Raw genomic sequence first — 17,194 nt, 5'->3', positions numbered from 1 at the left:
CCGTAAAACATTTTAGAAATCTGACTTGCTGGGTAGATGAACAAGGTGTTTATCTTTCATTTGAGCTATTGGACTTGTGTAGGTGTGGAGGTTAAATATGTCTAAGAATATTTTTTCACATTTTGCGTTATGCTAATGAGCTTGAGCCGTAGTCACGATCCCGGATCCGGGATGGGTAGCATCAAGAGGTTTTAATATAAGGAATTTGAAATTATTTATACTTTTACTTTTGATAATTAAGTACATTATATCAATTACATTTACTTTTGTATATTTAAAAGTAAATACTTTTAGACTTTTATTCAAGCAGTATTTCACTGGGTGACTCACTTTTACTTGAGTAATTTTCTATTAACGTATCTTTACTTTTACTCAAGTATGACAATTGGGTACTTTTTCCACCACTTCAACTGAGTGCAGGAAACGCAGAAATGATAAAAGTGCTGAAATTTGTTTTGGTTGAAGTTGAATTAAACAGTATAAAACAAATCAGAATGGACAAAAACTCATTGATATCACTTAGAATGTATGTTACCACCCTAGGATCACTCACTACTCATAAAGCAAATATAGTACTTTTATTATTCAAAAAATAAAAATAGTCATATACCGTCATACCGTCCATTTTTTCTTTAAAAATACCGTGATATAATATTTTGGCCATATCACCCAGCCCTATTTGAGACACTGTATCAATAACATACCCAGTAAAACTTCCTAAAATAGCCAGAAACAATTAAGATAAATGAAGAAATTTATCAATTGAATTTTTTGCTGAGGCGGTCTTCATTCTCACAATATTAGATCTAACTAAGATATTTGGGTAAATATTTCAAGCTAAAAAAAATAAAAAAAATAAAAAAAGTAGTCTCCTCTCGTTGAATGACAACAAACATTTAATTGAAGAATCTTTACTGTTGACCACTCACAGACAAAGGGGCGTAGACGTTGACTACCGAACTTCGGTTCAAATCCCTGAGCTGACAAGGTACAAATCTGTCGTTCTGCCCCTGAACAGGCAGTTAACCCACTGTTCCTAGGCCGTCATTGAAAATAAGAATTTGTTCTTAACTGACTTGCCTAGTTAAATAAAGGTAAAATAAATTACCTCAAGAAAAAAATATGCACTCGAACAGCCGAAAAAAAAAAAACTGCCGAACACCAACACTAACAAAAACTTTACAACATTTCTGCAAACTGTGTCAACTGGTAAGCATAGAGTAAGCTTTAGAATCCCTCATCGTACCACATATAGATTTCCATTGCAGTTGTATGCTTAGAAAGTTAATTGAATCCTAATCTGTCAAAATAAACCCAACTGGAGACACGTCAATTTTGGGGGTAAAGCGAAAGTGTGAGCAGTTGCTAACTAACTGGAAGTAATTGAAGCTAGTTAGCTAACTAACCTAACGGTGGCGCAAAAACAATGTATAGTTAGTTAGCTATAACACTGCCCTGTGCTAGCAAACATGACGCTGCCTCTAAAACTGGCAAGGCATTTCTAGGCAATGTTTACCTTTTGATGTTTTGTCTGCACTTTCCAAGCATAGTGACATAATATACAGTTGAAACGCATTGTCGTGGAATGTGCCACTTACCCCAGCCGTGTGGCAGCGGCCCAAGTGGGTCAAACTCTTTGTTTGCTGCAGCTATTTGCTGATCCTGGAGCTATAATGGAGAAACAAGGAGGTGAAAGAGTTTACAGTACATGTGTTGAATAATGCTTCTTTACAATAGTAGAAGGGAGGGAACCTGTGTGGGGGTTGACAACTCACACCCTGTCGTATATGTAAGTATAAGAGGACTCGATTTTCCCTTCCAGTATTGGCGAAAGGAATGTCCTTTGTTAACAGACACCCGCCAAAACTCTAACACGTTAAAAAGTGAATACTGGATCAATATTTCTAACATAAGAATGTGGGGAATTGTCAGATGATCTACAGAAAACAAATGTCATATAGGCTGTTATTTTGTGATGTCATAAAAATGATGAGGATATACTGTAACTTGAAAAGTATCCGCACTATATGCACAAAGTTTTCATTCAATACAAAAAAAGTGTTTTTGTTAAGAGGGCTGACTGGCCTAAAAATCCATGCTGTAGCTTTGTTCAAGACAACATGACAAGTCTTGGAGCCATGGGCAACTAAGGAGGACATTGTGACCTCTTGTGGACAATCGGAGCCTTACAAGCACGCCGAATGAATATCCATCGAACTACCTTTCCAGGGTGGCCCGGTTCTGAGAGCTACACGGCGGCATCCCACAAAAATACATTCATGAATTCGTACTCCAAGCGGGAAGTGGGTCATGTGCAAAGTATATGATTACTGTGAGAGTAGGTTCTAAATGTACCAAAGTATTATGTGTCTGTCCCTCTCTCCATCTCTGTTGTAACAAGCTGTCGTATTATGTCAGTCCGCTAGGGACCTGTTTGCTTCGTATTAAGTTTCAAGTAAATAATCTATACCGTGTATGTGTTTATCCTTTATTATTTAGGTAGATAGTAAATAAATAATTAAACCAATTTGTGTAGTGCTGAATCATAAGTAAGGCTGGGGTTTTTGCAGATGCAAGGAGGATACAACGTTCAGAATGATGATATGAGGTGGTGATGATTAATAAGTTGACTGTTATCAATGTAATAGATCTATACCTTCTAGAGTTTAATTCAGGAGACGGTAACTCTTTAAACAACTTTTTCCATGGTGCCCAAAATTGTTAATTGTTTTACACAATGAATTTAAAACCGGGTAACAATTAAACATAGTTAGTTAGAGACAACAGTCCTGAGACTAATCAAGGTCATGTCACGACAGTGGCCCAATCCCAAATCCACCCCTAGACCATATACACTTATTGAGATCTGAGCAGATTTGACAGGTGTAAGCAATTTGGTAATAGTTTCAACTTGCCACTTTGATAAGCTAGGAGGTTCTAAGGCTAAGTTTCACCATATTGCTTCCACCTTACAAATAATCTCAGATCTCCACAATTTAGGATTGTGCCAGTGCAGGGAAGTGAACAAGTGCACACATTGGGAGGAAGAATAGAGTATTGCAAGGTAGCCTCTGTCGTACCCCAAAAATGAACCTCTGGTTGAACTGCTGCATGGCCCCCTGCAGCTGGCTGCGCTGGTGCTGCCACTCCTCATAGTTGCGCACAGACTCCTGCGTGGGGCGTTGCCACGTGGTGGTCCGGGTAATGTGGTCCACGAAGTACACCCTGCCCATGGGGTCCACACGCCGCTCCCACCTACACGGTACAGGAGGGGAGAGGCGAGTGAATTTTGAATGCCGGCAAAATAATGAAGGCCCTGTTTGAATAGTTCAGAAATAAGGATCCATTTCCAGTCCACCTTTCTTGAAATAATCACAGATCTGAAACGGTTGGATTGGTGTAAGTAATAGGGTGGTAACCTTGCTTACATCTATCCATTAACTTATACACCAAGTATAGAAAACATTAAGAACACCTTCCTAATATTGAGTTGCACCGCCACTTTTGGCATCAGATCAGCCTAAATTTGTTGGTGAAGGTGTTGAAAGCATTCCACAGGGATGCTGGCCCACGTTGACCCCGGTTCCCACAGTTGTGTCAAGTTGGCTGGATGTCTTTTGGGAGGTGGCTCATTCTTGACACACAGGAAACTGTTGAGCATTAAAACCCAGCAGTGTTGCAGTTCTTGACACCTACTATCACCTGGCACCTACTATCATACCCCGTTAAAAGGCAATTCAATATTTTATCTTGCCCATTCACCCTCTGAATGGCACACATACAACACGTCTCAATTGTCTCTAGGCTTAAAAATCCTTCTTTAACCTATCGTCTCCCCTTCGTCTACACGGATTGAAGGGGATTTAACAAGTCACATCAATAATGGATCATAGATTTCACCTGGATTCACCTACTCAGTCTATATTGTGGAAAGAGCAGGTGTTCATAATGTTTTGTACACTCAGCGCAGTGCCTTCGGAAAGTATTCAGACGCCATGAATTTTTCCACTTTTTGTTACTTTATAGCCTTATTCTAAAATGCAAATAAATAAAAAATCCTCAGCAATCTACACACAATACCCCATAATGAAAAATGTAAACAGATTTTTAATTCTTTGAAAAAAAAAATTGAAAAAAAATCTGAAATAGTTTATTTACATAAGTACTCAGACCCTTTGCTATGAGACTCAAAATTGAGCTCAGGTGCATCCTGTTTCCATTGATCATCCTTGAGATGTTTCTACAACTTGGAGTCCCCCTGTGGTAAACTCAATTGATTGGACATGATTTGGCAAATAAACACCTGTCTATCTATGGTCCCACAGTTGACAGTGCATGTCAGAGCAAAAACTAAGCCATGAGGTTGAAGGAATTGTCCGTAGAGATCCGAGACAGGATTGTGTCGAGGCACAGATCTGGGAAAGGGTACCAAAACATTTCTGCAGCATTGAAGGTCACCAAAAGAACACAGTGGCCTCCATCATTCTTAAATGGAAGAAGTTTGGAACCACCAAGACTCTTCCAAGAGCTGGCCACCCAGCCAAACTGAGCAATCGGGGGAGAAGGGCCTTGGTCAGGGATGTGACCGAGAACCTGATGGTCACTCTGACTGAGCTCTAGAGTTCCTCTGTGGAGATGGAAAACCCTTCCAGGAGGACAACCATCTCTGCAGCACTCCACCAATGAGGTCTTTATGGTAGTGGCCAGACGGAAGCCACTCCTCAGTAAAAGGCACATGACAGCCGCAATGGACTTTGCCAGAAGGCACCTAAAGACACTCAGACCATGAGAAACAAGATTCTCTGGTCTGATGAAACCAAGATTTAACTATTTGGCCTGAATGCAGTGTCATGTTTGGAGGAAACCTGGGACCATCCCTACGGTGAAGCATGGTGACGGCAGCATCATGTTGAGGGAAAGATGAACGGAGCAAAGTACAGAGAGATCCTTGATGAAAACCTGCTCCAGAGCGCTCAGGACCTCAGACTGGGGCGAAGGTTTAACTTCCAACAGGACAACGACCCTAAGCACACAGCCAAGACAACACAGGAGTGGATTCAGGACAATTGTCTGAATGTCTTTGAGTGGCACTGTCAGAGCCCGGACTTGAACCCGATCAAACATCTCTGGTGAGACCTGAAAATAGCTGTGAGGCAACACCCTATCCAACCTGACAGAGCTTGAGGGGATTAGCAGAGAAGAATGGGAGAAAGTCCCCAAATACAGGTGTGGAAAGCTTGTAGTTATACCCAAGAATACTCAAGGCTGTAATCGCTGCCAAAGGTGCTTCAATAAAGTACTGAGTAAAAGGGTCTGAGTACTTATGTAAATGTAATATGTTTTTTATTTGTAATAAATTAGCCAAAATTTCTAAAAACCTGTTTTTGCTCTGTTATTATGGGGTATTGCGTGTAGATTAATGAGTGGGAAAAAAATAACTTAATACATTTTTAGAATAAGGCTGTAACCGAACAACATTTTTCAGGAAACTAGGCGTATGTCGCGGGTCACTACTACACACGAGAGCCATTTGAACATAAAAAAATATATACAAATTCAAAATGCATTTTTGTGCAGAAATGCCTTCAGGTACATGTGAAATTTCATGTGCCTTAATAGACAAACGTGTATGCCATCTGTAAATACAAATTAAATTGTTCAAATTCGGAGCCTAGTTGATTTAGTCGCAGAACAAGGAAGCAACCTTCCTTTTTCTGTGGGCTGGACATGCCGAGATGATTTCAGATTGGTCTGCTATATAGTACACTTCTGTCTATTTGAGCTTGTTATTGTGTGTAGGTAAACCTAACACAGCTTTTTTTTATTTTATATATTGCTTAGTACAACTGTATAAATGAAATCAAATTTTATTTGTCACATGCGCTGAATAAAACAGGTGTAGACCTTACTGTGAAATGCTTACTTACGAGCCCTTAACCAACAATGTAGTTCGAGAGTTGATAAAATATTTATTAAACTTTTTAATATATTTTTTTTATCTAATCAATCAAAAAGTAACACATTTACATCAAAATAAAAAGGTTATATACAGGGGGTTGCTCTCCATTTTCTGGAGGACAGAGTTTTGAAATCAGTAGAATTAGAGTATGATAGCTAAGGAGATGGAGAAAACATCTGTCTCCAGATTACATCTTCAAACTAAGGGCAACCATGGCATCCGTGACGGGGAGAAGCGTCCAACCATCCAGAAGCGGAGCTCTTAGTGGCCGGGGACTTGAATGCAGACACACTTAAATCAGTTTGACCAAATTTTTATCAGCATGTCAACAAGAGATAATAATTAATAAATAAAATTTAATATAAAATATAATAATAAAATTTAAATTAAACTCTAGATCACCTTTACTCCACACACAGAGATGCATACAAAGCTCTCCCCCGCCCTCCATTTGGCAAATCTGACTATAATTCTATCCTCCTCATTCCTGCTTACAAGCAAAAACTAAGGCAGGAAGTACCGGTGACTCGCTCAATACGGAAGTGGTCAGACGACACAAATGCTACGCTACAGGACTGTTATGCTAGCACAGACTGGAATATGTTCCGGGTTTCATCCAATGGCATTGAGGAGTATGCCACCTCAGTCACCGACTTCATCAATAAGTGCATCGACGATGTCCTCCCCACAGTGACCGTACGTAGATAGAGGTCGAACGATCAGGATTTTTCAACACTGAAACTGATAACGATTATTGGAGGACCAAAAAAAGCCAATACCGAATAATTGGACGATTTTATATATATTTGTAATGACAATTACAACAATACTGAATGAACACTTGTATTTTAAATTAATATAAATCAAATAAAAATCAATTTAGTCTCAAATAAATAATGAAACATGTTCAATTTGGTTTAAATAATGCAAAAACACTGTGTTGGAGAAGAAAGTAAACGTGCAATATGTAAACGTGCAATACCTCCCCCTCAATGTGAGCAAGACAAAGGAGCTGATCGTGGACTACAGGAAAAACAGGCCACCTTTAACATCAACAGGGCTGGAGTGGAGCGGGTCAAGAGTTTCAAGTTCCTTGGTGTCCACTTCAACGAACTATCATGACCCAAACACACCAAGACAGTCATGAAGAGGGCTCAACAAAACCTTTCCCCCCTCATGAGACTTCTACAGCTGCACCATCGAGCGCATCATGACTGGTTGCATCACCGTCTGGTCTGGCAACTGCTCTGCATCTGACCGTAAGGCGCTACAGAGGGTAGTGCATACAGCCCAGTACATCACTGGGGCCAAGCTTCCTGCCATCTAGGATCTATATAATAGGCGGTGTCAGAGGAAAGCCCATAAAATTGTCAGAGACACCAGTCACCCAAGTCATAGACTGTTTTCTCTGCTACCGCATGGCAAGTTGTACCGGAGCACCAAGTCAAGGTTCAAAAGGCTCCTTAATAGCTTCTAGAGCAGTTCCTCCTTTCAAAGTTGTGTCATACTGCAGCACATCCTGCGTGCGGGCTGCCATTTCTTACATTAATGCAAGTTAGTGCTAGTTTGAACACCAGAGGGCATCTTTGAGAAGCATTTGATAGTCTCCCATATTGGCATAACTAGAAAATGTAAAACCTTTTTTGTAATAACATAGTAGATGGGATTAGAATTGAAGAAATTTGGCTTAATTAAGTTGATTAATATTATGGTGTTTCTATCCCGAAAAACTGGGTTTCCATGAGGATGGAATGGAAAATATTGCGTGGTGGTTGGGAGTATGTTACAGCATAAGAGGATTGGAGAATTCTAAATTAATATCTAAGGGGCATAACATTTACACAGCCTAATTGTAGTGTAACAAATACTAATTTCACCTATGGTAGGCCTAAAGTATATCTAATATCTAATCAATGACGTGACTCTCACCCAATAATAACATTTAGAGGATTGGAGGACTCTAAATTGATATCTAAGGGTCATTTTCTGTTAGGACCTGTGAAAATATCTAAGGGGCTTCCATATAATTCAAAGTTAATTAATAAATCGCTTTGTTTAAAAAGTAACGATATTTGGCGATCTCGTTTTCATTTAAGCTAGAGTGAGAAAAAAGCCATTCTTGAACATGGGGTGAGACATTCTCACTAATTTCTAAATCAATCCAGTTCATTATTTATTTCTGGAGAAACCTAACTTGATTATTAAGCAGACATCACTTGCTTATATTCAGGCAACACATACAGTTGAAGACAGAAGTTTACATACACCTTAGCCAAATATATTTAAACTCAGTTTCACAATTCCTGACATTTAATCCAAGCAATAATTCCCTGTCTTAGGTCAGTTAGGATCACCACTATATTTTAAGAATGTGAAATGTCAGAACAATAGTTGAGAAAATTATATATTTCAGCTTGCATTTCTTTCATCACATTCCCAGTGGGTCAGAAGTATACATACACTCAATTAGTATTTGGTAGCATTGCCTTTAAATTGCTTAACTAGGGTCAAACATTTCAGGTAGCCTTCCACAAGATTCCCCCAATAAGTTGGGTGAATTTTGGCCCATTCCTCCTGACAGAACTGGTGTAACTGAGTCAGGTGTGTAGGCCTCCTTGCTTGCACACACTTTTTCAGTTATGCCCACAAATTTTCTATAGGATTGAGGTCAGGGCTTTGTGATGGCCACTCCAATACCTTGACTTTGTTGTCCTTAAGCCATTTTGCCACAACTTTGGAAGTATGCTTGGGGTCATTGTCCATTTCGTAGACCCATTTGCGACCAAGCTTTAACTTCCCGACTGATGTCTTGAGATGTTGCTTCAATATTTCCACATAATTTTCCCTCCTGCAGCAAAGCACCCCCACAACATGATGTTGCCACCGCCATGCTTCACGGTTGGGATGGTGTTCTTCGGCTTGCAAGCATCCCTCTTTTGCCTCCAAACATAACAAAAGGTCATTATGGCCAAACAGCTCTATATTTGTTTCATCAGACCAGAAGACTTTTCTCCAAAAAGGTACAATCTTTGTCCACATGTGCAGTTGCAAACCGTAGTCTGGCTTTTTTATGGCGGTTTTGCCGATGTAGGACTCTTTTTACTGTGGCTATAGATACTTTTGTACCGGTTTCCTCCACCCTGTTTCCTCCAGCATCTTCAGAACGCGCCTTCCTGAGCGGTATGACGGCTGCGTGGTCCCATTATACTTGTGTAGTATTGTTTGTACATGGTACCTTCAGGCGTTTGGAAATTTCTCCCAAGGATGAACCAGACTTGTGGAGGTCTACAATTTATTTCCTGAGGTCTTGGCTGATTCCTTTTGATTTTCCCATGATGGTAAGCAAAGAGGCACTGAGTTTGAAGGTAGGCCTTGAAATACATCCACAGGTACACCTCCAACTGACTCAAATTATGTCAATTAGCCTAAACCATGACATCAAAAAGCTGTTTAAAGGCAGTCAACTTAGTGTATGTAAACTTCTGACCTACTGGAATTGTGATGCAGTGAATTACGAATGAAATAATCTGTCTGTAAACAATTGTTGGAAATATTGTGTCATGCACAAAGTAGATGTCCTAACCGACTTGCCAAAACTAGTTTGTTAACAAGAAATGTGTGGAGTGATTGAAAAACAAGTTAATGACTCCAACCTAAGTGTATGTAAACTTCCGACGTCAACTGTACATCTTAAGAATATCATGGAATAAAATTGAACATTTGCGTTTCTCCATGCTTGCCTCAGAGCAGCGCGAAACGATGCTGAAATAGATGTCCACAGTGGGAAGGCGATATATAACGATATTTTGCTAATAGCAATAATGGCGCAGTACAACGTGACCATGTGTTTGAAAGAGTATTTTCCAGTAAGCAACAATTTGTTTGCCTTCATTAGACAACTTTGTTCCAATATTTCTGCAATTCAGTGATATTTATTCCCATAGTAATTCGTTATGGATCCATAACTAAATCAACATCTGCATTTTGAAAGAGTGTTTTTATCATTATTTTATTAACGAAAGCATGAAGACGCTGATGAAGAAATGCAGTACTGTATCGTATATGCTTTCACGTTTGGATAATAAAGCATTTAGAAGATATAAGCCACCTGCATTTGTTTATTAGGCTACTGTGCAGTCTGACAAGTAAATATAACCTACAACACATACTGTAGTAAACATGGGAAAGTGCCTAATTCCTTAAATAAGGGAGAGCAGGCCCTGTCCAGACTTTCTCGGGGACCTGAAGTACCTTGAATAATGGCTGTACTAAAGAATGCGGGTCGTGGGAGACCGGGGTTCTATTCCCCGACAGGGAGGAAGGAGTAGGCTGTCCTTGTAAATAAGAACTCGCCGCCAATATTTACATAAAGATGATTGCAGGATTCTAAATTAAAACCAAAACCCACCTTATGGGTCTCAAACCTGCATTTGTAGCAACTAATTTTGCACTGCGAGCCCACATCAACTCAGGAGATCCCATCAACAAAGTATCAAAATACAGAGAGGTGTTGGTAAAGGTATATTGTCCTGCTAATGGCCCATAATGGGCTATTATAATACTGTACATGGTGTCCAGGTCAGGATAACCAAACCATTTCTTTATTAAAAGACTAATCAGAAAGAACATTGTTACTTATTTATTTTGATCCAATGCCATGCATGAGTGAGTCACTCAGCTTTATGTAGGTGCTGCTATATGACTGTCATCAACTTGATAATATATAACAATATTTTAAGTTATTTCATTTTCAAATAAACGAAAGAGAGCGATTGTAACCTCAATAAGGGCCAAAACATTCATTTCTGTTTTTAGAGGGAGAGAAACGCTGGGCCAATGGTGCGCAGAAAGGCCAAAATATAGCCCTACTAATAGCCATAATGGCGCTGTACAACATGACCGTGTGTTTGAATAAGTATTTTCCAGTAAGCAACAATTTGCTTACCTTCATTAGACAACTTTGTTCCAATATTTCTGTAATTCACTTATATTTATTCAGTCATTTGTAATGGATCCATAACTACATAAACATCTGCATTTTGAAAGAGTATTTCTAATTTTATTAACGGTAGCAGAAAAGAGGTTGATGAAGAAATACTGTACTGCTGTTTTGAGTTAGAAATGTAACACTTATGCATCAGATACATTGCAGGTAGGGGGATGTTCACACCTACAGTAGCCGGGCTATAAAGAGTCTATTGTCCTGCTAATGATATACAAGTGTTTGAAAACCTGTTTCAAAATGTCACCAGCTATCCATCACTACTGTAAATAAAAACGTAGCATCTTGTTTACATTCTTTATTGTAACCACAAGATCACAAATCATTTGTATCTACCTTTCCAATTACTTTTAGAGTTTGGGATTCATTTGATTAATATTATGGTGTTTCTATTCCAAGGAAAACAAAAAACCCTTTCCGTAAGGATGGAACGGAAAATATGGAGCTGTACAACGTGAAGGTCAGGAGCACAGAATTGGGCTATTTAGCTAAAGAATCCAGTGTCCTGCAGGAGACCGGGGTTCAATTCCCCGATGGGAAGGAAGGAGTAGGCTGTCCTTGTAAATAAGAATTTGTTCTTAATTAACTGACTTGCCTAATTAAATAAAGGTTACACTAAGAGCATAACATTTCTACACCTTAATATTCAAATTCTAGTCTAACCAATACCCAAACGGAGATTCAGTGAAAATAAAAATCTCATTGATTCATCAAGACCAGTCCCAATGCTTGTCTCAGAGCAGTGCGAAACGGTGCTAAAATAGTTGTAGGCTATTACTTCTAACTTCAACATGCTCTTTAAATAAATAAGACCTACACCACTTTTAACAGCATATTACTCAACATGTCTACGGTAGGCCTACAGTGTATCAAAACATATAACGTGACTCTCCGCAAATAACTACATAGAGGATATTTCTGTAATTGTGATATTTATTCCCATAGTAATTCGCAAGGGATCCATAAGTAAATAAACATCGGCATTTTGAAAGAGTATTTTTATCATTATTTTATTAATGAAAGCATAAAGATGCCATTATTAGTTATATTGTTTTAGTTTGAACGTGCAGACTGGCAATAAGAACAGAACAGCGGAAACATTTCCCTAGTCAGCACCATTATTTGTGCAATGTCCCTTAAATATTTGAGATTATTTTATTTTCAAATAACGTAAAATGACTGAGAAAAAGGACATTCTTGAACATGGGATGAGACATTGTTACTAATTTGTAAACAAAGCCCATTTGTTATTTAGAATTATTTATTTCTGTTTTTAGAGGGAGAAAAAACAATAACATAGTCATCTCATGGGTCTCCCATTCGAGGCCGGCACCAGCATCTGTAGCAACACAGCTTGCACTGCTATGCAGTGTCTTAGACCGTTGCGCCACTCAGGCACTGTACAACGTGACCGGTCAGGATAGGCCTACAGTACTACAGTAAGAGCAAAAAAATCCTAATAAAATAAAATAATGAAACCTTAGTGTAACAGTTTCTACTTAGGCTTATGTTGCCCATTCAGTTAGAGACACAGTAGGATCCCATTGCATAATCAGTGCTCTAACTCCCCCTTGTGCTGGTCTGGAGCAATGAAGTGGTGACGCAGGGTACCGTATTAAACGGTAGTCCCGCAGCGTAAGCTCGCAACTTTTAAAGGAGGAACCCCCAAGCCATAAGACTGCTGAACAATTAATCAAATGGCCATCCGGACTGTTTACATTGAACCCCCATTTGCTTTGGACAATGCTGCTACTTGCTGTTTATTATCTTTGCATAGTCACTTCACCCCTACCTACATGTACAAATTACCTCAACTAACCTGTACCCACGCACACTGACTAGGTACCGGTACCTGCTGTATATACCCTCGTTATTGTTATTTTATTGTGTTACTCTATATTATAATTTTACTTGGTAAATATTTTCTTCTTCTTGAACTGCACTGGTGGTTAAGGGCTTGTAAGTAAGCATTTAACAGTAAGGTCTTGTTGTATTCAGCACGTGACAAATAAAGTTTGTCACGTGATGCATATGGGTAAGATCGCCTAGTCAGCTACATTTTCAGATATTACATGATTCAAATTTTTACAAAGTCGTTTTGATTTCAAGTTAAAGTGTACTGTTAGCTAGCTAGCTAACTGGTACGCTAGCGAACGTTACATGTACGATCTTATTATTCGTATGTCAAGAGCCATTTGCTTGGCTAGTTATAGCCTAATGTTAGCTAGCTAACATTGCACTTGGTTGGTTAGCTACCTGCACATTCATAGTAACGTTATGTGTTGTGAATATGGTTCATTGTTTCACTAGCTAGCTACATGTCTTAACAAAATACTCCACTATGCAAGTTATCATTTTAATAAAATGTCACTGCAACAACTGTTAGCCAGTAAGCTTGGGTGCTTGACTGCTGTTAGGACAGAAAGATCAGATCAACCCTTAAAGAGATCGGTGGAGCTAAAGCTTAAGAGGGTGTGAACGATGCTGAATGGGTGTAGACAAAGGAGAACTCTCCAGTCGGCACCAAGACATTCAAAGGCAGTCGGTCAAAACTTACCTCAAAGAAACAAGTAGGGAAGGTATTTCTAAAGTATTACAACAGGGCTGATATTCCTCTAAATAGGAATTTAGCATTACAACTGAGCTAGAACTGGTACTATGCAACATTCCTAGTGCCACATCATGTCAAACTAGTAGTCGTGTCCTCTTTGTGCAGGTGCTCTACTGAAACTAATTTAACTAAAATTATTCATTATTGTACTTTATCACTTTTTTTAATACAGCGTAACATACACATTAGTTACTGTAATCCAAAATACATTGGTTACTTTTCAAAGAGTAGGCTCAGTTATACACTACTGCCGTATGGAAGCCAAACATACAGTATATTAAAAATGAAATAAGGATTTGATGAATAAAGTATTTGTTTCTTAAGCGTTAGTTACCCAGAGGGGAGAGAGTCTGGTCGGTCCCATGTCGTCCTCTTCTCAATGTGATCCACAAAATACATGCGGCCATTCTGGTCCACCCTCTGCTCCCAGCTTCATACAAAAAACACACATGGAACAGTCAGCAACTACATTTGACGGGCAACAGGCTTGCACAAATGTAATCGTAATACCTAAAGGAATGTTAAGTTCCTCATAAAAAGCATAGCAAAAATGTGGTTTCACATTCATTGAAATTTCAAAGAATATTATTACTAGCAACTGACGTATATTTTACTACTTATACTTATTACAATGTAACTACCCACGTTATGCATTATACAATAGGGATACCTGTGCTAATGTAACATACTAACGCTGACTACAGTAAATCTATTATTTTTTCTACTGACTGTCAAATGAGTGAGAAATCTCTCAAGTTCCATCTACTGGCGGTTGAGAGGTTGTTTGAAATATCAAAATGAAGTGTCAACCGTTATTCATAACCAACGTGGCGTTAAACATTTATTTAACCTTTATTTAACTAAGCCCGAATCTCTTACATGATGCAGGTACACAGCGTAAGGATATATAGCACAAAACATACAATAGGCTATATTGGAAATACAGTCAACTCCTGACATATGCAATAGCTTGGTTGGTGAATATGTGCATTAAAACGAAGTAATGACTCTACAGACACGAACGCACGCGCACATTTTCTATAGACGGAGCTGGTCAGGGCTTTTTTTGTTTTGTTCTTTTTGTACTTTCTCATTATAACATCTGGTTAGGCATCGATGAGTCCCCTTACCCTGGAGGCAGTGGGCCGTTAGGGATGACTCGGGGGGGCCCACCAGATGGGGGTGCACCGGCTGGTGCCCCGATGGCTGGGGGGGCGCTGGCTGCCTGTGGGGGTGCTGCTCCGTTCTCCTGAGGGGGGTCTGAGGAGGCGCCGCTGGCCGAGGCCAGGGACGAGCCGTATGAAGCCGGGGGCTCACTCACCTCGCTATGGGTAGAGCTGCTGGAGGAGGCTGGACAGAGGAGAGAATGTTAGCTGTGGTCGCTAGTAGGAGATGCCGATGAGAGTCTAGTAAATAAGGCTAAAAGGTTACTAGAATGCATATCTGTGTTGAAAACCATATCTGGCCAGCACTTATTTCTTTTAATTTCACAAAATGGCATGAATAGCGAATGGCATGAAACCATGACAGTTTCATTACATGAGAACGCAATAAATGGACATGGCATTAGCATGTCAACACATGAAAGGAATATCTTTCAATAGTTCTGTCAGAGAATTCTGTTTATTTATTGTATTACTATGGTTTTACTTTTTCTATAGTATGGCTATGGTATTGCTGTGGTATTTCTACCATATATTTCTAGGGTAATACTATGGTATTTCTACAGTTTTTTTTGTGTGGTGCCCACCTGGGGATGCGGCTGGTCTGCGGGGGGTGGGAGGGGGAGGCCGTGCAGGTCTGGGGGGACGTGTGGACTTGGAGCCCCCTGGGGATGGGGCAGGAGAACCCATGCTGTTGACCGTGTGGCCGTTGGGGACGATGACCCAGTCCTCTGTGGAGTCACTGGAAGGGGACGTGTCCCTGCTGGATCTGGGTGGTATGTTATCACTAAAATTCAAAAAATATAAACAAAAGTACATAGCCAATGGCTCCTAGTCCTTTTTCAACATATACTTCTTCTTTGATGTTTTGGCTGTAATGTAAGCCAGGTAGTGCCTATTACATTTTGCTTCCCTTAGTGCCGTTTATTTTGTGAACAATCTTTTTATTTACTTATACTACTACTACTTTTAATTTTACAATATACACATACCGGAGGATCAAATCACTGACATTAACAATTATAAAATTATAAAATAATTTTATGAAAGCAATATAAATATTTACATACTGTCAAGTGTTAACGTCATGTAAAAGAAAATTGTCCCCCCACCCTCTCCCTAACCAAAAATGTCAATTAAGTAGGATCAAGAATTGTTAACATATGTTCTTTAAGATAATTGCAATCAGCAAGCAGTTATCAGGACTTCCGACTAAAATTACTGCAACATAGGTACACTTCAACTATGACAAACAAAATTAGAAAAAAAATCCAGAAAATCACATTGCAGGATTTTTAATGAATTTATTTGCAAATTATGGTGGAAAATAAGTATTTGGTCACTTACAAACAGAGGAGCCTCTTCTTTAAGAGGCTCCTCTGTCCTCCACTCGTTACCTGTATTAATGGCACCTGTTTGAACTTGTTATCAGTATAAAAGACACCTGTCCACAACCTCAAACAGTCACACTCCAAACTCCACTATGGCCAAGACCAAAGAGCTGTCAAAGGACACCAGAAACAAAGTTGTAGACCTGCACCAGGCTGGGAAGACTGAATCTGCAATAGGTAAGCAGCTTGGTTTGAAAAAAATCAACTGTGGGAATAATTATTAGGAAATGGAAGACATACAAGACCACTGATTATCTCCCTCGATCTGGGGCTCCACGCAAGATCTCACCCCGTGGGGTCAAAAGGATCACAAGAACGGTGAGCAAAAATCCCAGAACCACACGGGAGGACCTAGTGAATGACCTGCAGAGAGCTGGGACCAAAGTAACAAAGCCTACCATCAGTAACACACTACGCTGCCAGGGACTCAAATCCTGCAGTGCCAGACGTGTCCCCCTGCTTAAGTCAGTACATGTCCAGGCCCGTCTAAAGTTTGCTAGAGAGCATTTGGATGATCCAGAAGAAGATTGGGAGAATGTCATATGGTCAGATGAAACCAAAATAGAACTTTTTGTTAAAAACTCAACTCGTCGCATTTGGAGGACAAAGAATGTAGAGTTTCATCCAAAGAACACCATACCTACTGTGAAGCATGGGGGTGGAAACATCATGCTTTGGGGCTGTTTTTCTGCAAAGGGACCAGGACGACTGATCCGTGTAAAGGAAAGAATGAATGGGGCCATGTATCGTGAGAGTGAAAACGTCCTTCCATCAGCAAGGGCATTGAAGATGAAATGTGGCTGGGTCTTTCAGCATGACAATGATCCCAAACACAACGCCCGGGCAACGAAGAAGTGGCTTCATAAGAAGCATTTCAAGGTCCTGGAGTGGCCTAAGCCAGTGTCCAGATGTCAACCCCATAGAAAATCTTTGGAGGGAGTTGAAAGTCCGTGTTGCCCAGCAACAGCCCCAAAACATCACTGCTCTAGAGGAGATCTGCATGGAGGAATGGGCCAAAATACCAGCAACAGTGTGTGAAAACTTTGTGAAGACAGAAAATGTTTGACC

General features: G+C 39.8%; 1 protein-coding gene across 4 annotated transcripts in view; it reads right to left on the bottom strand.

Moving 5' to 3' along the window:
• LOC112267209 (E3 ubiquitin-protein ligase Itchy) overlaps positions 1 to 17,194 on the bottom strand; it is a 69,886-nt gene that overhangs the window by 33,057 nt on the left and 19,635 nt on the right. For all 4 annotated transcript variants that reach the window (XM_024445433.2, XM_042300779.1, XM_024445422.2 and 1 more), the window contains 5 exons: positions 15,323 to 15,522; positions 14,703 to 14,922; positions 13,907 to 14,002; positions 3,081 to 3,255; positions 1,599 to 1,668 (listed from right to left, as the gene is read on the bottom strand). In XM_024445433.2, coding sequence (XP_024301201.1) covers positions 1,599 to 1,668; positions 3,081 to 3,255; positions 13,907 to 14,002; positions 14,703 to 14,922; positions 15,323 to 15,522 — 761 coding nt within the window. The remainder of the gene's footprint in view (positions 1 to 1,598; positions 1,669 to 3,080; positions 3,256 to 13,906; positions 14,003 to 14,702; positions 14,923 to 15,322; positions 15,523 to 17,194) is intronic.

Source organism: Oncorhynchus tshawytscha, linkage group LG02 (genome assembly GCF_018296145.1).
Source record: "Oncorhynchus tshawytscha isolate Ot180627B linkage group LG02, Otsh_v2.0, whole genome shotgun sequence".
Lineage (NCBI taxonomy): Eukaryota > Metazoa > Chordata > Actinopteri > Salmoniformes > Salmonidae > Oncorhynchus > Oncorhynchus tshawytscha.
The sequence above is the reverse complement of the archived record's forward strand: the minus strand, read 5'-3'. Positions and strand labels throughout refer to the sequence as shown.